The sequence below is a fragment of the Lepidochelys olivacea genome, assembly GCF_965140295.1.
Source record: "Lepidochelys olivacea isolate rLepOli2 genome assembly, chromosome: 28".
Lineage (NCBI taxonomy): Eukaryota > Metazoa > Chordata > Testudines > Cheloniidae > Lepidochelys > Lepidochelys olivacea.
Window position 1 is genome coordinate 1,782,619 of NC_140438.1, and position 19,242 is coordinate 1,801,860.

Here is a 19,242-nt window from a genome sequence, read left to right on the forward strand (position 1 = left end):
CAGCCTGCCGGGGGGCGGGGGGGGAGGCAGCTCCCCCCACACCAAGGCCACCCCTTCCCCCCCCCAGCTCAGGGAGAATCACAGCCTGGGTGTCCCGTCCCCCCGCTCCCAGCCCTGCCCCCCCTCACTCCCGGTCTGCAGCCCCCTCCTAGCCCAACCCTCCCCCCCCACTCCCCACCCGCAGCCCCCTGCCCCCCCAGCTCTGCCCGTGCCCCTCACTCCCGACCTGCAGCCCCCTCCTAGCCCAGCCCTGCCCCCCCTCACTCCGGACCCGCAGCCCCCTGCCCCCCCAGCTCTGCCCGTGCCCCTCACTCCCGACCTGCAGCCCCCTCCTAGCCCAGCCCTGCCCCCCCACTCCCCACCCGCAGCCCCCTGCCCCCCCCAGCTCTGCCCGTGCCCCTCACTCCCGACCTGCAGCCCCCTCCTAGCCCAGCCCTGCCCCCCCTCACTCCGGACCCGCAGCTCCCCTGCCAGCCCAGCCCAGCCCTGCCCCCCCCACTCTGCCGGTGTCCCCCATTCGCGACCCGCAGCCCCCCTGCTAACCCAGCCCTGCCGGTGCCCCTCACTCCCGACCTGTAGCCCAGCCCCCCCCCCCCCGCCCCTGCAATTTCAGGGATCTCCAGCTGGGTGCGGAGATGCAGCCACCTCTGGGGTGGGGCACAGCCCACAGCACCGCTGCCAGATTATTTGGGACAGGAAGCGAAGGCGGTTTCTGTCTCCCATTGACACTCTGGTGGGGGGGGGGGCGTTGTTTAGCCCGCCAGCGTGGTCTGACCCAAGGGGGAATTTAGCCCGGACACCGGGGTCCTGACGCCCTGCCCTCCTAGGGAAATTAGCTGAGAAACTTTAATGCATCTAACAGCTCAAGTCCTCAGAGCCATTGAAAACCAAGGCTCTGGTGGGTTAGAGCGGGGGGGCGAATGGGGGGTCTGGGAGCCAGGACTCCTGGGTTCTCTCCCGGCTCTGGGAGGGGCGTGGGGGCTGGTGGGATAGAGCGGGGGGGGCTGGGGTTCTAGTCCTCTATCTGTGCCTCAGTTTCCCCCTCAACATCACGGAGATGGAGTTCACTCTCTCTCCTGGCGGGGGCGGGGGGACGGGTGCCGGTGTCGTTACCTAAAGCGGCCACGCGGTGGCGCCCAAGTCCCGCAGGTGGCGGCTTCCGGGACCGCAGCCCCACTTTACAAAGCGCCTTAAAGGGAAAGGCCTCCTTTATCGGTGGGGGTGGGGGTGGGGGTGGGGGGGCCGCCAGCTGGGGGCGGGGACAGCTGGGGGAGGCTGGGAATGATGCGGGGGCGGGGTAACCTGGGGGACAGAGATGAAGAAAGAGAGAATGAAAGAATGAATGTGAAAGAAACCAAAGTAGGAATGAAAGTAAAGAAATCATGGAAAGTGATAGAAAAAGAAAGAAAGAAAGAAACTAAAGTAGGAGTGAAAGTAGTTTCTTTCTTTCTTTCTTTTTCTATCACTTTCCATGATTTCTTTACTTTCATTCCTACTTTGGTTTCTTTCTTTCTTTCACTCCCACTTTGGTTTCTTTCTTTCTTTCTTTCCATGATTTCTTTACTTTCATTCCTACTTTCTTTCTTTCTTTATCACTTTCCATGATTTCTTTACTTTCACTCCCACTTTGGTTTCTTTCTTTCTTTCTTTCCATGATTTCTTTACTTTCATTCCTACTTTCTTTCTTTCTTTCTCACTTTCCATGATTTCTTTACTTTCACTCCCACTTTGGTTTCTTTCTTTCTTTCTTACTTTAGTTTCTTTCTTTCTTTCTTTCTTTCTTTCCTTTCACTCCCACTTTAGTTTCTTTCTTTCTTTCTTACTTTAGTTTCTTTCTTTCTTTCTTTCCTTTCACTCCCACTTTAAAGAAAGAAGAAAGAACTAAAGTGGGAGTGAAAGGAAAGAAAGAAAGAAAGAAACTAAAGTAAGAAAGAAAGAAAGAAACTAAAGTGGGAGTGAAAGGAAAGAAAGAAAGAAAGAAAGAAACTAAAGTAAGAAAGAAAGAAAGAAACCAAAGTGGGAGTGAAAGTAAAGAAATCATGGAAAGTGAGAAAGAAAGAAAGAAAGTAGGAATGAAAGTAAAGAAATCATGGAAAGAAAGAAAGAAAGAAACCAAAGTGGGAGTGAAAGTAAAGAAATCATGGAAAGTGAGAAAGAAAGAAAGAAAGTAGGAATGAAAGTAAAGAAATCATGGAAAGAAAGAAAGAAAGAAACCAAAGTGGGAGTGAAAGAAAGAAAGAAACCAAAGTAGGAATGAAAGTAAAGAAATCATGGAAAGTGATAGAAAAAGAAAGAAAGAAAGAAACTACTTTCACTCCTACTTTAGTTTCTTTCTTTCTTTCTTTTTCTATCACTTTCCATGATTTCTTTACTTTCATTCCTACTTTGGTTTCTTTACTTTCATTCCTACTTTGGTTTCTTTCTTTCTTTCTTTTCTTTACTTTCACTCCCACTTTAGTTTCTTTCTTTCTTTTCCTATCACTTTCCATGATTTCTTTACTTTCATTCCTACTTTGGTTTCTTTCTTTCTTTCTCTTCCACTTTATTTTCTTTCTTTCTTTCCATGATTTCTTTACTTTCATTCCTACTTTCTTTCTTTTTCTTTCTCACTTTCCATGATTTCTTTACTTTCACTCCCACTTTGGTTTCTTTCTTTCTTTCTTACTTTAGTTTCTTTCTTTCTTTCTTTCCTTTCACTCCCACTTTAAAGAAAGAAAGAAAGAAACTAAAGTGGGAGTGAAAGGAAAGAAAGAAAGAAACTAAAGTAAGAAAGAAAGAAAGAAAGAAACCAAAGTGGGAGTGAAAGTAAAGAAATCATGGAAAGTGAGAAAGAAAAAGAAAGAAAGTAGGAATGAAAGTAAAGAAATCATGGAAAGAAAGAAAGAAAATAAAGTGGAAGAGAAAGAAAGAAAGAAACCAAAGTAGGAATGAAAGTAAAGAAATCATGGAAAGTGATAGGAAAAGAAAGAAAGAAACTAAAGTGGGAGTGAAAGTAAAGAAAAGAAAGAAAGAAAGAAACCAAAGTAGGAATGAAAGTAAAGAAACCAAAGTAGGAATGAAAGTAAAGAAATCATGGAAAGTGATAGAAAAAGAAAGAAAGAAAGAAAGAAAGAAAGAAAGAAAGAAAGAAAGAAAGAAAGAAAGAAAGAAAGAAAGAAAGAAAGCATTAATGTGAGAGAAAGAAAGTAAGCTGGGAATTCAGTTGGGGTTGGTCCTGCTTTGAGGAGGGGCTGGACTCGGTACCTCCTGGGATCCCTCCCAACCCTGATCTTCCAGGAGTCTATGAAGGAAGGAAAGACGGAACGAATGAAAGAAAGAATGAAGCAAAGCAAAGAGCCACCGAAGTAGGAATGGAGGAATGAAAAGAAAGCAGGCCTGGAAAGTGACAAAAATGAAAAGAGAAAAGAAAGCCATGATTAGAGAAGGGAAGGAAGGGAAGCAAGCCTGGAAGACGAGGAAACGCAGGAAAGAAGCAGGCCAAGGATGAACGAGTGCAGGGGGTGAGGGGGGCCGATGGAAGGAAGGAAAAAGGCAGGGCTGGAAGAACGAACAGAGTCAACGCCGGGGGAAAATGACACCGAACGGAAGGGAGAAAAGGGAACCGGAATGAAGGACAGAGGGACCCCCCGACGAAAGAAAGACGGGATGAAATAGGGAAGAAGAAGTGAACAGACGAGGGCGCTAGTCAAGTACGGAGATCAGCACGGAAGAAAGGAAGTTGGGGTTCGGGCAGGGGGAGATGGTCTCCGACATGTCCCCCCCAGGTCCATTGTGGCTTATTTCATGGGGGTGGGAGGGAAGGGCAATGGGGCAGCCCTGCCTGCCAGGGGAGAGCGCCCCCTGCTGAGCCCCCCATCCTGCTCCCTGCCCCACTGTGCCCCCTAGCGCCGCCCTGGGGCCAGCCCTGCCTGCCAGGGGAGAGCGCCCCCTGCCGAGCCCCCCGCCCCACTCCCTGCCCCACAGCGCCCCCTAGTGCCACCCTGGGGCCAGCCCTGCCTGCCAGGGGAGAGCGCCCCCTGCTGAGCCCCCGCCCCACTCCCTGCCCCACAGCGCCCCCTAGCGCCGCCCTGGGGCCAGCCCTGCCTGCCAGGGGAGAGCGCCCCCTGCCGAGCCCCCCGCCCCACTCCCTGCCCCCCAGCGCCCCCCAGCGCCGCCCTGGGGCCAGCCCCACCTGCCAGGGGAGAGTGCCCCCTGCTGAGACCCCCCGCCCCACTCCCTGCCCCATAGTGCTGCCCTGGGGCCAGCCCTGCCTGCCAGGGGAGAGCGCCCCCTGCCGAGCCCCCCGCCCCACTCCCTGCCCCACAGTGCCCCCTAGTGCCGCCCTGGGGCCAGCCCTGCCTGCCAGGGGAGAGCGCCCCCTGCTGAGCCCCCCGCCCTGCTCCCTGCCCCACTGCACCCCCTAGTGGGCTGTTTCTGTATTCTGTCCTCTGCCAGCCCTTGGCCGGGGGGGTCGGCAGCCCCCGGTAATTGGATTGTGGCAGGAAGGGAGTAAAGCCGCTTTGGGAGGCTACGTAAGGAGATCAGAGAGAGCGGGTGAGAACATCCCCCCCCCCGCCAGTGCCCCTCACTCCTGACCCACAGCCCCCCAGGATATCCCAGCCCTGGGCTCCCTCCAGCCCTCCTGACACCCAGCCTGTCCTAAATGCCTGAATGCAACACCCCAAATCCATTAGCGGGGTGCAGTGAGAGAACACCCCAAAACTGCCAATGATCCGGCGGGGGTGAAATGAACCCTTATGTGTCACCGCACTCCAGACCCCCCCCAAAAAGGAGCCCTCACAAATTCCAAGCTGTTCCCCAAGGCCCCCCGATCACCTCCCTCCCCTTCCGCCCCCCCCTCTGTACCCCAACATATCCAGGCTTCTGCCCCAAAAGAAGCCTCCAAAGCCCCCCAGATCCAACCCTGGAACCATTCGCGCTGCCAAACTGAACTCCCCAAAGGTTATTCCACGCCCCCTAGGGCGCCCCCCAAGAAACTGGATCCCCTGTTTCATAACAACCCCCCAAGTTTTTATCCTGTGCCCTACACTGAACCCCCAAAGCGTCCTCACATCTCATACAGCACCCAGAAAATCTCATCCCACATCGACCCCCCATATTTATTATCCGCCCTAACTGCCTGCCCCCCAATTTCATCCCAGCCCCCACATCGCACCCCCCAAAGTTTGCACCCAGCCCCCAGATCAATCCCCTCAACCGTTCCAATGCCTTATCCCCCCAAGTCCAAGCTGCACCCCCCAAATCGAGCCCCGGGCCGAGCTGTCCCCCCCCCAACTCTGCAGGAACCCCACAAACCTCTCCTTGGGTTTGAGATGCCAGCTTAGAAATCCTCACCCCCACCCTGTCCTGCCCCCGCCTCCCCTCCCCTCAGCCAGGATCTCTGCCCCCCATAACCGGGGTCTGACCCCCACCCCCATTATAAATACCTCGCCATGGGGCGGATGGAAGCTGAGCAGGGAGGGGCGGCTGGGGCGCGCGGGGGTCGTGCATGGGGGTGGGGGGAGGGAGGGAGCAGGAGTGGGGTACAGAGCGAGGAAGAGACACACACCCAGACACCCACCCACACGCCCAGACACGCACCCACACACAGACATCCTCCTGACACACACACACAAAAACACACCCAGACACCCACCCACACAAAAACACACCCAGACACACATACACACACACACATCCTCCTGACACACACACACACAAAAACACACCCGCACCCAGATACACACACACACACGCCCAGACACACACACACAGAGACATCCTCCTGACACACACACACACAAAAACACACCCATGCCCAGACACCCACACGCCCAAACACCCAGACACACATACACACACACATCCTCCTGACACACACACAAAAACACACCCGCACCCAGACACACCCACACACACACAGACATCCTCCTGACACACACACACAAAAACACACCCAGACATCCACACCCACACACAGAAAAACACACACATGCCCGGACACCCACACACACACACCCAGACACACACACAGAAAAACACACACGCACCAGACACACACACACACACACACAAAAACACACCCAGACACGCACCCACACACAGAAAAACACACCCATGCCCGGACACCCACCCACACACCCACACCCACACACACGCCCAAACACGCAGACACACATACACACACACATCCTCCTGACACACACACAAAAACACACATGCACCCAGACACACACAGACAGCCTCCTGACACACACACACACAAAAACACACCCAGACATCCACACCCACACACAGAAAAACACACACATGCCTGGACACCCACACACCCAAACACCCAGACACACACACACAGACATCCTCCTGACACACACACCCAGACACAGACACCCCACACACACAAAAACACACACACTATGTATACACACACCATGTACACACACAACACACCATGCATACACACAGCTAAACACAAAAAATGCACGCACACACCCCCCATGTATAAACACCTCTAGACACACACACAATGTACACCCACAGCTAGACATGCATGCAACGTACACACAGCTACACACAATATATACACACAGACAACACACACACGCAATGACACAAAGTGTACACCCACAGCTACACAAAACACAGACACCTAGACGCACATTCATCCCCAGAGCCACGTCCAGCAGATCCACACACACACAATGAGAGACACACACTCAGGGTACACACCCAGCCAGACCCACACTCAATGTGAGATCTACACGAGGCTTATACACACACCCCACCCACACAAAATGTGATGTACAGTGTAAACATTTTTAAGAAAGGGGAAAAAAGTGATCCGGGGAATTGTAGGCCTGTTAGTTCGACATCTGTCGGATGCAAGGTCTTGGAAAAAATTTGGAAGGAGAAGGTAGTTAAGGACATGGGAGTCAATGGGACAAAATACAACATGGTTTTACAACAGGTAGATGGTGCCAAACCAACCCGATCTCCTTCGAGAAAGTAACAGATCTTTTTTGACAAAGGAAACGCAGTGGATCTAATTGACCTAGATTTCAGGAAGGCGTTTGATACCGTGCCACAGGGGGAATTATTAGTTAAATTGGAAAAGATGGGGATCAATAGGAAAATTGAAAGCTGGATAAGGAATTGGTTAAAGGGGAGACCACAACGGGTCCTACTGAAAGGTGAACTGCCAGGCTGGAGGGAGGTTACCAGTGGAGTTCCTCAAGGATCGGTTTTGGGACCAATCTTATTTAATCTTTTATCACTGACCTCGGCACAAAAAGCGGGAGTGCGCTAATAAAGTTTGCGGCTGATACGAAGCTGGGAGGTCTTGCCAATTTAGAGAAGGACCGGGATATCCTACAGGAGGATCTGGATGACCTTGTAAACTGGAGTAATAGTAATAGGATGAAATTTAATGGTGAGAAGTGTAAGGTCATGCATTCAGGGATTAATAACAAGAATTTTAGTTATAAGCTGGGGACGCATCAATTAGAAGTAACGGAGGAGGAGAAGGACCTTGGAGTATTGGTTGATCACAGGATGACTATGAGCCGCCAATGTGATATGGCCGTGAACAAAGCTAATGAGGTCTTAGGATGCATCAGGCGAGGTATTTCCAGTAGGGATAAGGAGGTTTTAGTACCGTTATACAAGGCCCTGGTGAGACCTCACCTGGAATACTGTGTGCCGTTCTGGTCTCCCATGTTTAAGAAGGATGAATTCAAACGGGAACAGGTACAGAGAAGGGCTACGAGGATGATCCGAGGAATGGAAAACTTGTCTTATGAAAGGAGACTCAAGGAGCTTGGCTTGTTTAGCCTAACTAAAGGAAGGTTGAGGGGAGATATGATTGCTCTCCATAAATATATCAGAGGGATAAATACGGGAGAGGGAGAGGAATTATTTAAGCTCAGTACCAATGTGGACACAAGAACAAATGGATATAAACTGGCCACCGGGAAATTTAGACTAGAAATTAGATGAAGGTTTCTAACCATCAGAGGAGTGAAGTTCTGGAACAGCCTTCCAAGGGGAGCAGTGGGGGCAAAAGATCTATCTGGCTTCAAGATTAGACTCGATACGTTTATGGAGGAGATGGTATGATGGGATAACATGGTTTTGGCAATTAAATATTCACGGTAAATAGGCCCAACGGCCTATGATGGGATGTTAGATGGGGTGGGATCTGAGTTACTACAGAGACTTCTTTCCTGGGTGTCTGGCTGGTGAATCTTGCCCACATGCCCAGGGTTCAGCTGATCGCCATATCTGGGGTCGGGAAGGAATTTTCCTCCAGGGCAGATTGGCAGAGGCCCTGGGGGTTTTTCGCCTTCCTCTGCAGCGTGGGGCCTGGGTCACTTGCTGGAGGATTCTCTGCTCCTTGAAGTCTTTAATCCACGATTTGAGGACTTCACTAGCTCAGAGATAGGTGTGAAGTTTGTTTTTGTAGGAGCGGGTGGGTGAGATTCTGTGGCCTGCGCTGTGCAGGAGGTCGGACTCGATGACCCTAATGGTCCCTTCGGACCTAAATATCTATGAAACACGCACACACTGAGAGACGGACAAGCTGCCCACTGACACACACTACACACATGGAGACATGTGTGCACCACAACACACCGGGACCCCACAGAAAGACACAATGCTCGCAGATACAAATGTACACACTCACACACCTCTCTCCCAAGGCAGACCCCCCCACCACCACCACAAATACTCCCCAGTGGACCCATCGCCCGAGTCCTGCCCGACCAACTTGTGTGGGGATTTCCACACACGCCCCCAACCCGACGTACTGCCCCCTACAGCCACACAGCGGCAGCTCTGACCCACCAGCCCCCACTCCCCTCCCAGACCCGGGGAGAGAACCCAGGAGTCCTGGCTCCCAGGCCCCGCTGCTCTAATCCACCCGCCCCCACTCCCCTCCCAGAGCAGGGGAGAGAACCCAGGAGTCCTGACTCCCAGGCCCCACTGCTCTAACCCACCTGCCCCCACTCCCCTCCCAGAGCTGGGGAGAGAACCCAGGCGTCCTGGCTCCCAGCCTCACCGGTCTAACCCACCCGCCCGCACTCCCCTCCCAGAGCAGGGGAGAGAACCCAGGAGTCCTGGCTCCCAGCCCCCCTGCTCTAACCCACCCCGCCCGCACTCCCCTCCCAGAGCTGGGGAGAGAACCCAGGCGTCCTGGCTCCCAGCCCCCCCTGCTCCCCTCCCAGAGCCAGGGAGAGAACCCAGGAGTCCTTGTTGCTGGTTTTCTCCTGGTGACTAGTAAATAGTGCTGCGTGTGTGAATTATCCCTCCACAACATGAGTGCGCTCGCACACACCCAGGGGCACACTCAGATACACTCGACACAGACATTCCCCAACCTACACACCCTGGGAAACACACGGCCACACACAGTGCGTCTGACACCCCCAGGCAAGGACACCCTCGCACTGAGCCACACCGTGACACACCTGATGGGACACGTCTGACACACACACTCAGATACACAACTGACCCACCCCCTGGGAAACACTCACACTGAGATACACATAATGCCACAGCCTCTGACACACCTCTCACACACACACTAAGATACACACGCGTTGAAAGACACACACAGGGATCGACTAATGCACACTCTCTCACACACACCCCTTAAGAAACACACATACATGGACTCACAAACACACAGCCACACCCACTGAGATGCACACGCAGACACTGACAGCAAGACACACATTAACACACACCCGATGATACACAGACTGACAACCCCAACACACCCCCAGCCACATCCTCCAACACAAATGCAGTGATACACACTGACTCACACGCACAGATCCACAAACACACACGCAGACTGACAAATGCACGCCCGGACGCACAAACGCACACACAGACCCACAAACACACACGCACTGATACACACTGACCCACACGCACAGATCCACAAACACACACGCACACGCAGACTGACAAATGCACGCCCGGATGCACAAACGCACACACAGACCCACAAACACACACACACTGATACACACTGACCCACACGCACAGATCCACAAACACACACGCAGACTGACAAATGCACGCCCGGACGCACAAACGCACACACAGACCCACAAACACACACACACTGATACACACTGACCCACACAGTCACAGAGAACTAGTGACACACACACCCTGGCACACGAGAGCGGGTCTCTCACACACAGGTCCACACCACACACACACACAGATCTACGGAGATTCACACACACAGCATCACCTAGAGCCACTGACTCACACACACAGAGTGACACACCCAGATCCACCCACACACACACACACACAGATCCATTCACACACACCTCACACAGTGATACACGAATCCACTCACACACACAGAGAGCGACATACACAGATCCACTCACACCCACACACAGAGTGACACATCCACACACACCCAGATCCACTGAGAAGCCCACTCCCAGACAGCCAGCACCCCGACACACCCGCACACAGCGACACACCCAGATCCACTGACACACAAACACAAATCCACTGATACACACAGCGACACACCCAGATCCGTTCTCACACACACAGTGACACACAAACCCGCTCTCTCTCTCTCTCTCTCACACACACACACACAGAGCGACACACAAATCCACTCTCTCTCTCTCTCACACACACACATACACACAGAGTGACACAAAAATCCACTCACACACAGCGGCACACCCAGATCCATTCTCTCTCTCTCTCACACACACACAGTGATTCACCAATCCACTCTCACACACGGAGCGACACACCCAGATCCACTCTCTCTCTCACACACACACACACAAAAACACACAGTGACACACCCAGATACACACACACACACAGTGACACACAAATCCACTCACACACAGCGTGACACACCCAGATCCACTCACATGGACACAGCGACACACCCAGATCCATTCTCACACACACCGTGACACAAAAATCCACTCACACACAGCAACACACCCAGATCCACTCTCTCTCTCTCACACACACACAGTGATTCACCAATCCACTCTCACACACAGAGCGACACACCCAGATCCACTCACACGGACACAGCGACACACCCAGATCCATTCTCACACACTCCGTGACACAAAAATCCACTCACACACAGCGTGACACACACAGATCCACTCACATGGACACAGCGACACACCCAGATCCATTCTCACACACTCCACGACACAAAAATCCACTCACACACAGCGTGACACACCCAGATCCACTCACATGGACACAGCGACACACCCAGATCCATTCTCACACACTCCACGACACAAAAATCCACACACACACAGCGACACACCCAGATCCATTCTCTCTCTCTCACACACACACAGTGATTCACCAATCCACTCTCACACACATTGCGACACACCCAGATCCACTCACATGGACACAGCAACACACCCAGATCCATTCTCACACAGTCCGCGACACAGAAATTCACACACACACAGTGACACACCCAGATCCATTCTCACACACACAGCGACACACCCAGATCCACTCACACACACACAGCGACACACCCAGATCCATTCTCACACACACAGCGACACACAAATCTGCTCACACACAGCGACACACCCAGATCCACTCACACGGACACAGTGACACACCCAGATCCATTCTCACACACACAGTGACACAGAAATTCACACACACACAGCGACACACCCAGATCCATTCTCACACACACAGCGACACACCCAGATCCACTCACACACACACAGTGACACACCCAGATCCATTCTCACACACACAGTGACACACAAATCCGCTCACACACAGCGACACACCCAGATCCACTCACACGGACACAGCGACCCACAGATCCACTCTCTCTCTCTCTTTCTCACACACCCACAGTGACACCCCCAGACCCACTGAGACGCCCACTCCCAGAAAGCCAGCGCCCCCCTGTCCCCGCGACACACTCGCACGCAGGGGAGGAATTGGGGGAGCGGGTGCGTCGAGGGGGGGCAGGGCTGGGCCGGTGACCCCCTGTGCTGGCCGGGCGCCCCCTGCCCTCCCTTCCTACCTTCATGGGGGAGACGTGGGAGTGGGACACGTAGCCGTGGACGTTCTCGATCTGGGACAAGTTCTTCTCCGAGACGTGGACGAGCTCGGGGGCCTTTACCTGGTTGGGGAGATGCGCCGGGCTCTGCTCCAGGGGCGGGCTGTCCTCATCTTGGTAGCGATATTTCTGGGGGGGGCGACAAGCGTGCGGTGAGCACCCCCTGCTGGCCCCCCCCTGCCCCGCAGCCCCCCCTGCTGGGCCCCTTCTGCCCTGCGGCACCTTCTGCTGACCCCCCTCTGCCCTGCGGCGCCCCCTGCTACCCCACTGCATCCCCTGCTGGCCCTTCTCTGCCCTGCAGCACCCCCGGCTGGCCCCTCTGTGCCCCCTGCCAGGTCCCTTCTGCCCCACTGCACCCTCTGCCAGGCCCCCTCTGCCCCACAGCGCCCCCTGCTGGCCCCTCTGCCCCGCGGCGCCCCCTTCTGGGCCCCCCTTGCCCTGCGGCACCCCCTGCTGGCCCCCTTCTGCCCTGCGGTGCCTCCTCCTGGCAAGTGACGCCCCCTGCCGGCCCCTTTCTGCCCCACGGCACCCCTTGGCATCCTCTGTCAACCCCCTCTGCCTCACTGCTTCCTCTGCTGCCCCCCCCCTGCCCCGCAGCCCCCCCTGCTGGGCCCCTTCTGCCCTGCGGCACCTTCTGCTGACCCCCCTCTGCCCTGCGGCGCCCCCTGCTGGCCCCCTTCTACCCCACTGCATCCCCTGCTGGCCCCTCTCTGCCCTGCAGCACCCCCAGCTGGCCCCTCTGTGCCCCCTGCCAGGTCCCTTCTGCCCCACAGCGCCCCCTGCCAGGTCCCTTCTGCCCCACAGCGCCCCCTGCTGGGCCCCCCTTGCCCTGCAGCACCCCCTGCTGGCCCCTCTGCCCCCCACTTCTGGGCCCCCCTTGCCCTGCGGCACCCCCTGCTGGCCCCCTTCTGCCCTGCGGTGCCTCCTCCTGCCAAATGATGCCCCCTGCCGGCCCCTTTCTGCCCCACAGCGCCCCTTGGCATCCTCTGTCAACCCCCTCTGCCTCACGGCTTCCTCTGCTGGCCCCCATCTACCCCACAGTGCCCCCTGCTGGCCCACTTCTGCCCAGCAGCACTCCCTGCTGACCCCTATCTGCCCCACAGCACCCCCTGCTGGCCCCATCTGCCCTGCGGCGTCCTCTGCTGGCCCCCTTCTGCCCTGCAGTGCCTCCTCCTGCCAAGTGGTGCCCCCTGCTGGCCCCTTTCTGCCCCACAGTGCCCCTTGGCATCCTCTGTCGACCCCCTCTGCCCCACAGCGTCCTCTGCTGGCCCCCATCTACCTCACGGTGCCCCATGCTGGCCCCCTTCTGGCCCGTGGAGCCCCCTGCTGGCCTCCCTCTGCTCCACACTGCATGGTGCCCCTGCTGGCCCCCCTCCGCCCCCTGCCACACAGCGACCCCCGCTGGGCTTCCTGCCTCCCCTCCGACATACAGCGCCTCCTAGTGCTGCAATTGGATAGTGGGGTTCAGCACGGACTCAGCGGGACAGCGCCCCACACACCCCCCCGGACTCACACACACACACACTCCCAGATGCTCTAAACACACAGCCTATCACACTAAAACACCCCAACATCTCCACAGCGACAAAGACACCCCTTCCCCTCGGCCCCTCCCTGCCCCCCCAAATCGCCGGCGCCCCCACCAAGCACCCTTTTACCACAGGGAGGGGGGTTTACACCCCAGTTCTAATCTGCACTTAAAATAGCGGGGTTCAACCGCCCTGCCTAGAGTCACGATCGGGGCGGGGGGGGGAGCCGCCATTGTGCCCGGCGCTGCACAGAGTGAGAGACACCCCATGCCCTGAACAGCTCACATTCTAAACAGACAGCCGGTGGGATGGGAAACTGAGGCAGGGGACTTGCCCCTGGTTACACGACAAGCCATGGCACCCCAGCTTCCTGAACCCCAGACTGGTGGGGTTCAGGACACCCTAAAGAACCAGTTATCATCAGTCGACACTTCGAGTCTCCCCCGGTTTTGAATCCCCCTTGCGAAAAAACACCACGCAGTAGAGAGCCAGAAAATGTATCCCGAGCAGGAGCTCAGGGCTTCCGCGGGAGTTAGCTCATTATTTTGTTAATGAAGCAAACGGGCCCAACATAATTAGCATTGTTCCCCACCGGAAAACTTCCATGGACAATGAATCAGGGAAACTGGTTTGAACCGTTCGCAAAATGAGACCCAACCCGGCCATCCACCCTCCGTAATGTTCTCTGGCATGCCACGCTGGGGGCAAACACGGCCACATGGATTTTGCTAGGCCTGCAAAATCAACCCTCGCCATTTTCCTATGCTGTAAGAAAGCGTAAATTTGTCCCGAGCGAGAGCTCAGGCCCCTCTCTGGAGTTAGCTCGTTATTTTGTTAATTAAGAAGAAGAGACAAAATCATTAGTGCTCTTTTTCATAAGCGAATCCTCTCACCCAACAACCAACAGGTCAACCCATTTTCGGTGGCTTAGGACTGGGATACAACCCAGCCGTCGGCCCCCGGCAATGGTCCCTGCATATGAAATTGGGGGCCAACAGGATGGATATTCCTAGTCTGGGGATATTGAGTCTCACCATTTTTGGACCATATCGACCTTAAAAACTCTGTACAGTGGAGAGCCAGAAATCTGGATCTCGGGTGTTCCTGGAGTGAGCGTGTTCTTTGGCTCGTTAACACAAGACGAGAAAAATAACGAACAGAGTGCATCATACCTGAATTCTACCCCGCAACGGTTCTCGGATAATATGGGAACCGGCATCGTGATGCCGAATAGAAGGATAGAGTACACAGGTGCATGCCTAAGTCTTTTTGTAAGAAGGGAAGGGAGCCGTTTGTCAGACCCCACCCAATATCCTGCATTCTTTGGAAAGCTAATCGCTAATTTTTGGAGACTAAGAGAGAGCTGAGTCCTTCTGAAATTCCAGCCCGGCTAATTTCAACACAAACCAGCGTCCAACAAACGGAAAACCACACACGTAGACCAGCTGACCCCATTTGGCAAGCCGCCACTCACGGCAAAGACCACTCAACACAACGATGCCAACAGAAGTCTGACTCAATGCAGAGACGACCCAACACAAACTCCAGTACCAAGATGACCCAACATGAAGAGGACCCATCGCAAGGACAACTCAGCGTGAAGATGATCAACCAACAAGGCGGAAGATTGAATTTACAGGGCTCAAGGAGTCCAATGCTAGTCAACATCTGTGTCAATGATCTGGAGGAAAATGATGGGGAATTCATAGATCCATAGGCCTGAAGAGACCTTTAGATCATCTAATCTGACCTCCTGTGTAATGCAGGCCATTGAATTTCCCCCAGTTCCCCCTGTATTGAGCCCAATAACTTGTGTTTAGCTAAAGCAACAAGGTTGAACAAGGACAAGTGCAGAGTCCTGCACTCAGGAAGGGAGAATCCCAGGCACCGCTACAGACTAGGGACCGAATGCCTTGGCAGCAGTTCTGCAGAAAAGGACCTAGGGGTGACAGTGGACGAGAAGCTGGATATGAGTCAGCAGTGTGCCGTTGTTGCCAAGAAGGCCAATGGCATTTTGGGATATATAAGTAGGGGCATTGCCAGCAGATTGAGGGACGTGATCGTTCACCTCTATTCGACATCGGTGAGGCCTCATCTGGAGTACTGTGTCCAGTTTTGGGCCCCACACTACAAGAAGGATGTGGAAAAATTGGAAAACGTCCAGCGGAGGACAACAAAAATGATTAGGGGACTGGAACGCATGAGTTATGAGGACAGGCTGAAGGAACTGGGATTATTTAGTCTGCAGAAGAGAAGAGTGAGGGGGGATTTGATCGCTGCTTTCAACTACCTAAAGGGGGGTCCCAAAGAGGATGGATCTAGACTGTTCTCAGTGGTAGCTGATGACAGAACAAGGAGCAATGGTCTCACGTTGCCGTGGGGGAGGTCTAGGTCGGATATTAGGAAAAACTTTTTCACGAGGAGGGGGGTGAAGCACTGGAATGGGTTCCCCAGGGAGGTGGTGGAATCTCCATCCTTAGAGGTTTTTAAGGCCTGGCTTGACAAAGCCCTGGCTGAGATGATTTAGTTGGGGATGGGTCCTGCTTTGAGCAGGGGGTTGGACTAGATACCTCCTGAGGTCCCTTCCAACCCTGATCTTCTATGAGTCTAAGAAAGCATCTTCCAGAAAGAGCATCACTGGAAGCCATCAGGAGATGGCGAATCCACCCCTTCCCTTGGGAGTTGGTTCCAATGGCTACTCCCCCTGACTGTTAAAAATCAGTGCCTTATTCCCTGTTTGAATTTGTCGAGCTTTCACTTGTAGCCTTGGTTTTAGTTCTACCTGTCTCCCCCAGGTTCAAGAGCCCTTTGGTACTTTGGATTTTGATCCCTGTAACCAGGTCACCCCACAATTGTTCTTTTCGGAAAAGCTAAACAGAGGGAGCACCTTCAGTGTAAGGCATCTTCTCCAATCTGCTGATCATCTTTCTGGCTCTTCTCTAAGCTTCTGTGCGGCCAAATCACAGCACCTGTTCTTGGTTTCTGCCCAACTTGCCCTCCAATCCAGTTCCCTCTGTGTAAGGGTCCTCCTCTTTGCTATCCACGCCACCAGTGGTTGGACCATCTGGTGACTCTCCAAATCAGCATAAAGATGACCCAACACAAAGACCACCCAAAGCAATGACCCAATATGAAGATGACCCAATGCAATGGTGAGTCAGCACAAAGACCACCCCACACAAAGACCCAATGCAAAGATAACGCAAAGACCACCAAACGCAGACCCAACATAAAGACGACCCAACGCAACAGAGCAAAGACCAACCAGCACAGAGATCTAATGGAAAGATAATGCAAAGATCACCCAACGCAAAGACCCAACACAGGGACAACCCGTTGCAGAGGTAACTCAGTGCAAAGACCCAACACAAATACGACCTGAAGTGTCCCGCCTAAAACCTCCTTTTAGAGTTTTTGACAAACTGTTTTCCCGTCTCCCCTGTGAAGCGTCCCTGCTTCTCATGGGAAAGTTCAATGTTTTATTGGAAAACTCAATGCCCAGACTCTGAAAAAATTGGCCGGGAGGGGGGGAGGAATGCTGCCATGAGTAGCTCATGAGAGTTGGCGTTCAGGTGCTGATTCTGGGGTTCCCCAACTGGGCTATTTCTCCCATGATGCACCACAGTGAGGGCCATCCATGATGGCATGGGAAGAGGGGGGAAACGCGGTGCATTGTGGGAGATATATCCAGCCAGGGAGGAGGGGCTAAAGAGGAGCATGGGCCCTGTCATCAACAGCTCCCAGGAAGAATTTCCGAATTGAAACAACAACGCAAGGACTGCGGTAAGGTCATGCCGGATAAAAAAGAGAAGCATGGGACCCCAAATCAACAGAGCACAACTGGTTTGTTGAAAATTACACCTAATTGGCAGACAAGATAATGAAGACTTGGGCTATTCCACCCATCCCGTCCTTTAGGGGTTCTTAAAAGAAAAGACTTTGGGGGAGAAATCTGCCGACAAACACTGCAGCAAACTTCACCATCATGGCGGCCGACCCACCATCTCCTAGGACCCATAACACTGTTGGGTTTGCGAGATCAAAGTGAAGAAAACCATACAAACCGACTACCTGACCCCATTCCCCAAGCTGCAACCCAACAAAAAGACGGCCCAACACAAAGGCCACCTAACACAAGGACAACCCAATGCAACGACCCAACATAAGGATGACCCACCACAAAGACAAATCAATGCAAAGACGACCCAACACGATGACCCAACATAAGGAGGGTCCAACGCAAAGACAACCCAACACAAAGACCCAACATAAGCATGACCCAACACAGAGACAACCCAATGTGAAGGCAACCCAACACAAAAATGACCCAATACAAAGACCCAATGTAAAGACAATCCAACACAATGACCCAACATAAGGATGGCCCAATGCAAAGACAACCCAATGTGAAGATGACCCAAAACAAAAACCCATTGCAAAGACGACTCAATGCAAAGGCGACCTACTGCAAGGACGACTCAGTGCAAGGACAACCCAACACAAAGACCCAACATAAGCATGACCCAACACAGAGACAACCCAATGTGAAGACAACCCAACACAAAAATGACCCAATACAAAGACCCAATGTAAAGACAACCCAACACAATGACCCAACATAAGGATGGCCCAATGCAAAGACAACCCAATGTGAAGATGACCCAAAACAAAAACCCATTGCAAAGACGACCCAATGCAAAGGCGACCTACTGCAAGGACGACTCAGTGCAAGGACAACCCAACACAAAGACAACCCAACACAAAGACAACCCAACATAAGCATGACCCAACACAGAGACAACCCAATGTGAAGACGACCCAACACAAAAATAACTCAACACAAAGATCCAATGCAAAGACAACCCAACACAAAGGTGAGCCAATGCAAAGTCCCAAAATAAAGATGGCCCAACACAAAGATGACCCAAAACAACCCCTACTGTCTTCTCGGTTCCCAGGATCTACTCATAGCACCATTAGCCCCGCAAGATCAGAGTGAAGAAACAACACAAACATACTAGCCGACCCCATTCCTCAAGTGGCCACCCAAGGGAAAGACCACCCGAGGCAAACACCCAACACCATAGGTGCTGACTTTCTAATGTGCCGGGGTGGGGGGGTGCTCCCCCTGGCTCTGCCCCAGGCCCTCCTCTACTCCACCCCTTCCCCCAAGACCACACCCCTACCCTGCCTCTTCCCAACCCCGCCCTGCCTCTTCCTGCCCCATTACATCCCCTCCCATGGGCACACCCCATCCCTGCTCCTCCCCCTCCACCCCAGTGCGTCCTGCAAGCCGTGGAACAGCTGATCCGCAGCAGGCGGGAGGCGATAGGAGGAGGGCAAGGCGCTGATCGGCAGGGCCACCGGTGGACGGGAGGCGCTGGGGTGGGGGAAAGCTGATGGGGGGCTGCTGGTGGGTGCTCAGCACCCACCTTTTCCCCCCCATGGTTTCTCCAGCGGTAGAGCACCCACAAAGTCCGCGCCTATGCCCAACACAACACATTGACCTGCCCCATCCGGGCCAAGAGACGGACCCAGAGGGAAGGAACAGAACAGGGAATCATCAAGTGATCCATCCCCTGTCGCCCATTCCCACCTTCTGGCAAACAGAGG

At 53.8% G+C, this 19,242-nt stretch overlaps 1 protein-coding gene across 4 annotated transcripts in view; it reads right to left on the reverse strand.

The window, feature by feature from the left end:
- DLG4 (discs large MAGUK scaffold protein 4) overlaps nucleotides 1-19,242 on the reverse strand; it is a 90,398-nt gene that overhangs the window by 23,913 nt on the left and 47,243 nt on the right. For 2 of the 4 annotated variants that reach the window (XM_084616272.1, XM_084616271.1), the window contains exon 2: nucleotides 12,164-12,229. In XM_084616272.1, the coding sequence (XP_084472398.1) occupies nucleotides 12,164-12,229 (66 nt within the window). Of the gene's footprint in view, nucleotides 1-12,064; nucleotides 12,230-19,242 lie in introns of all 4 variants that reach the window. The other 2 variants (XM_084616270.1, XM_084616269.1) reach the window with 1 other exon arrangement.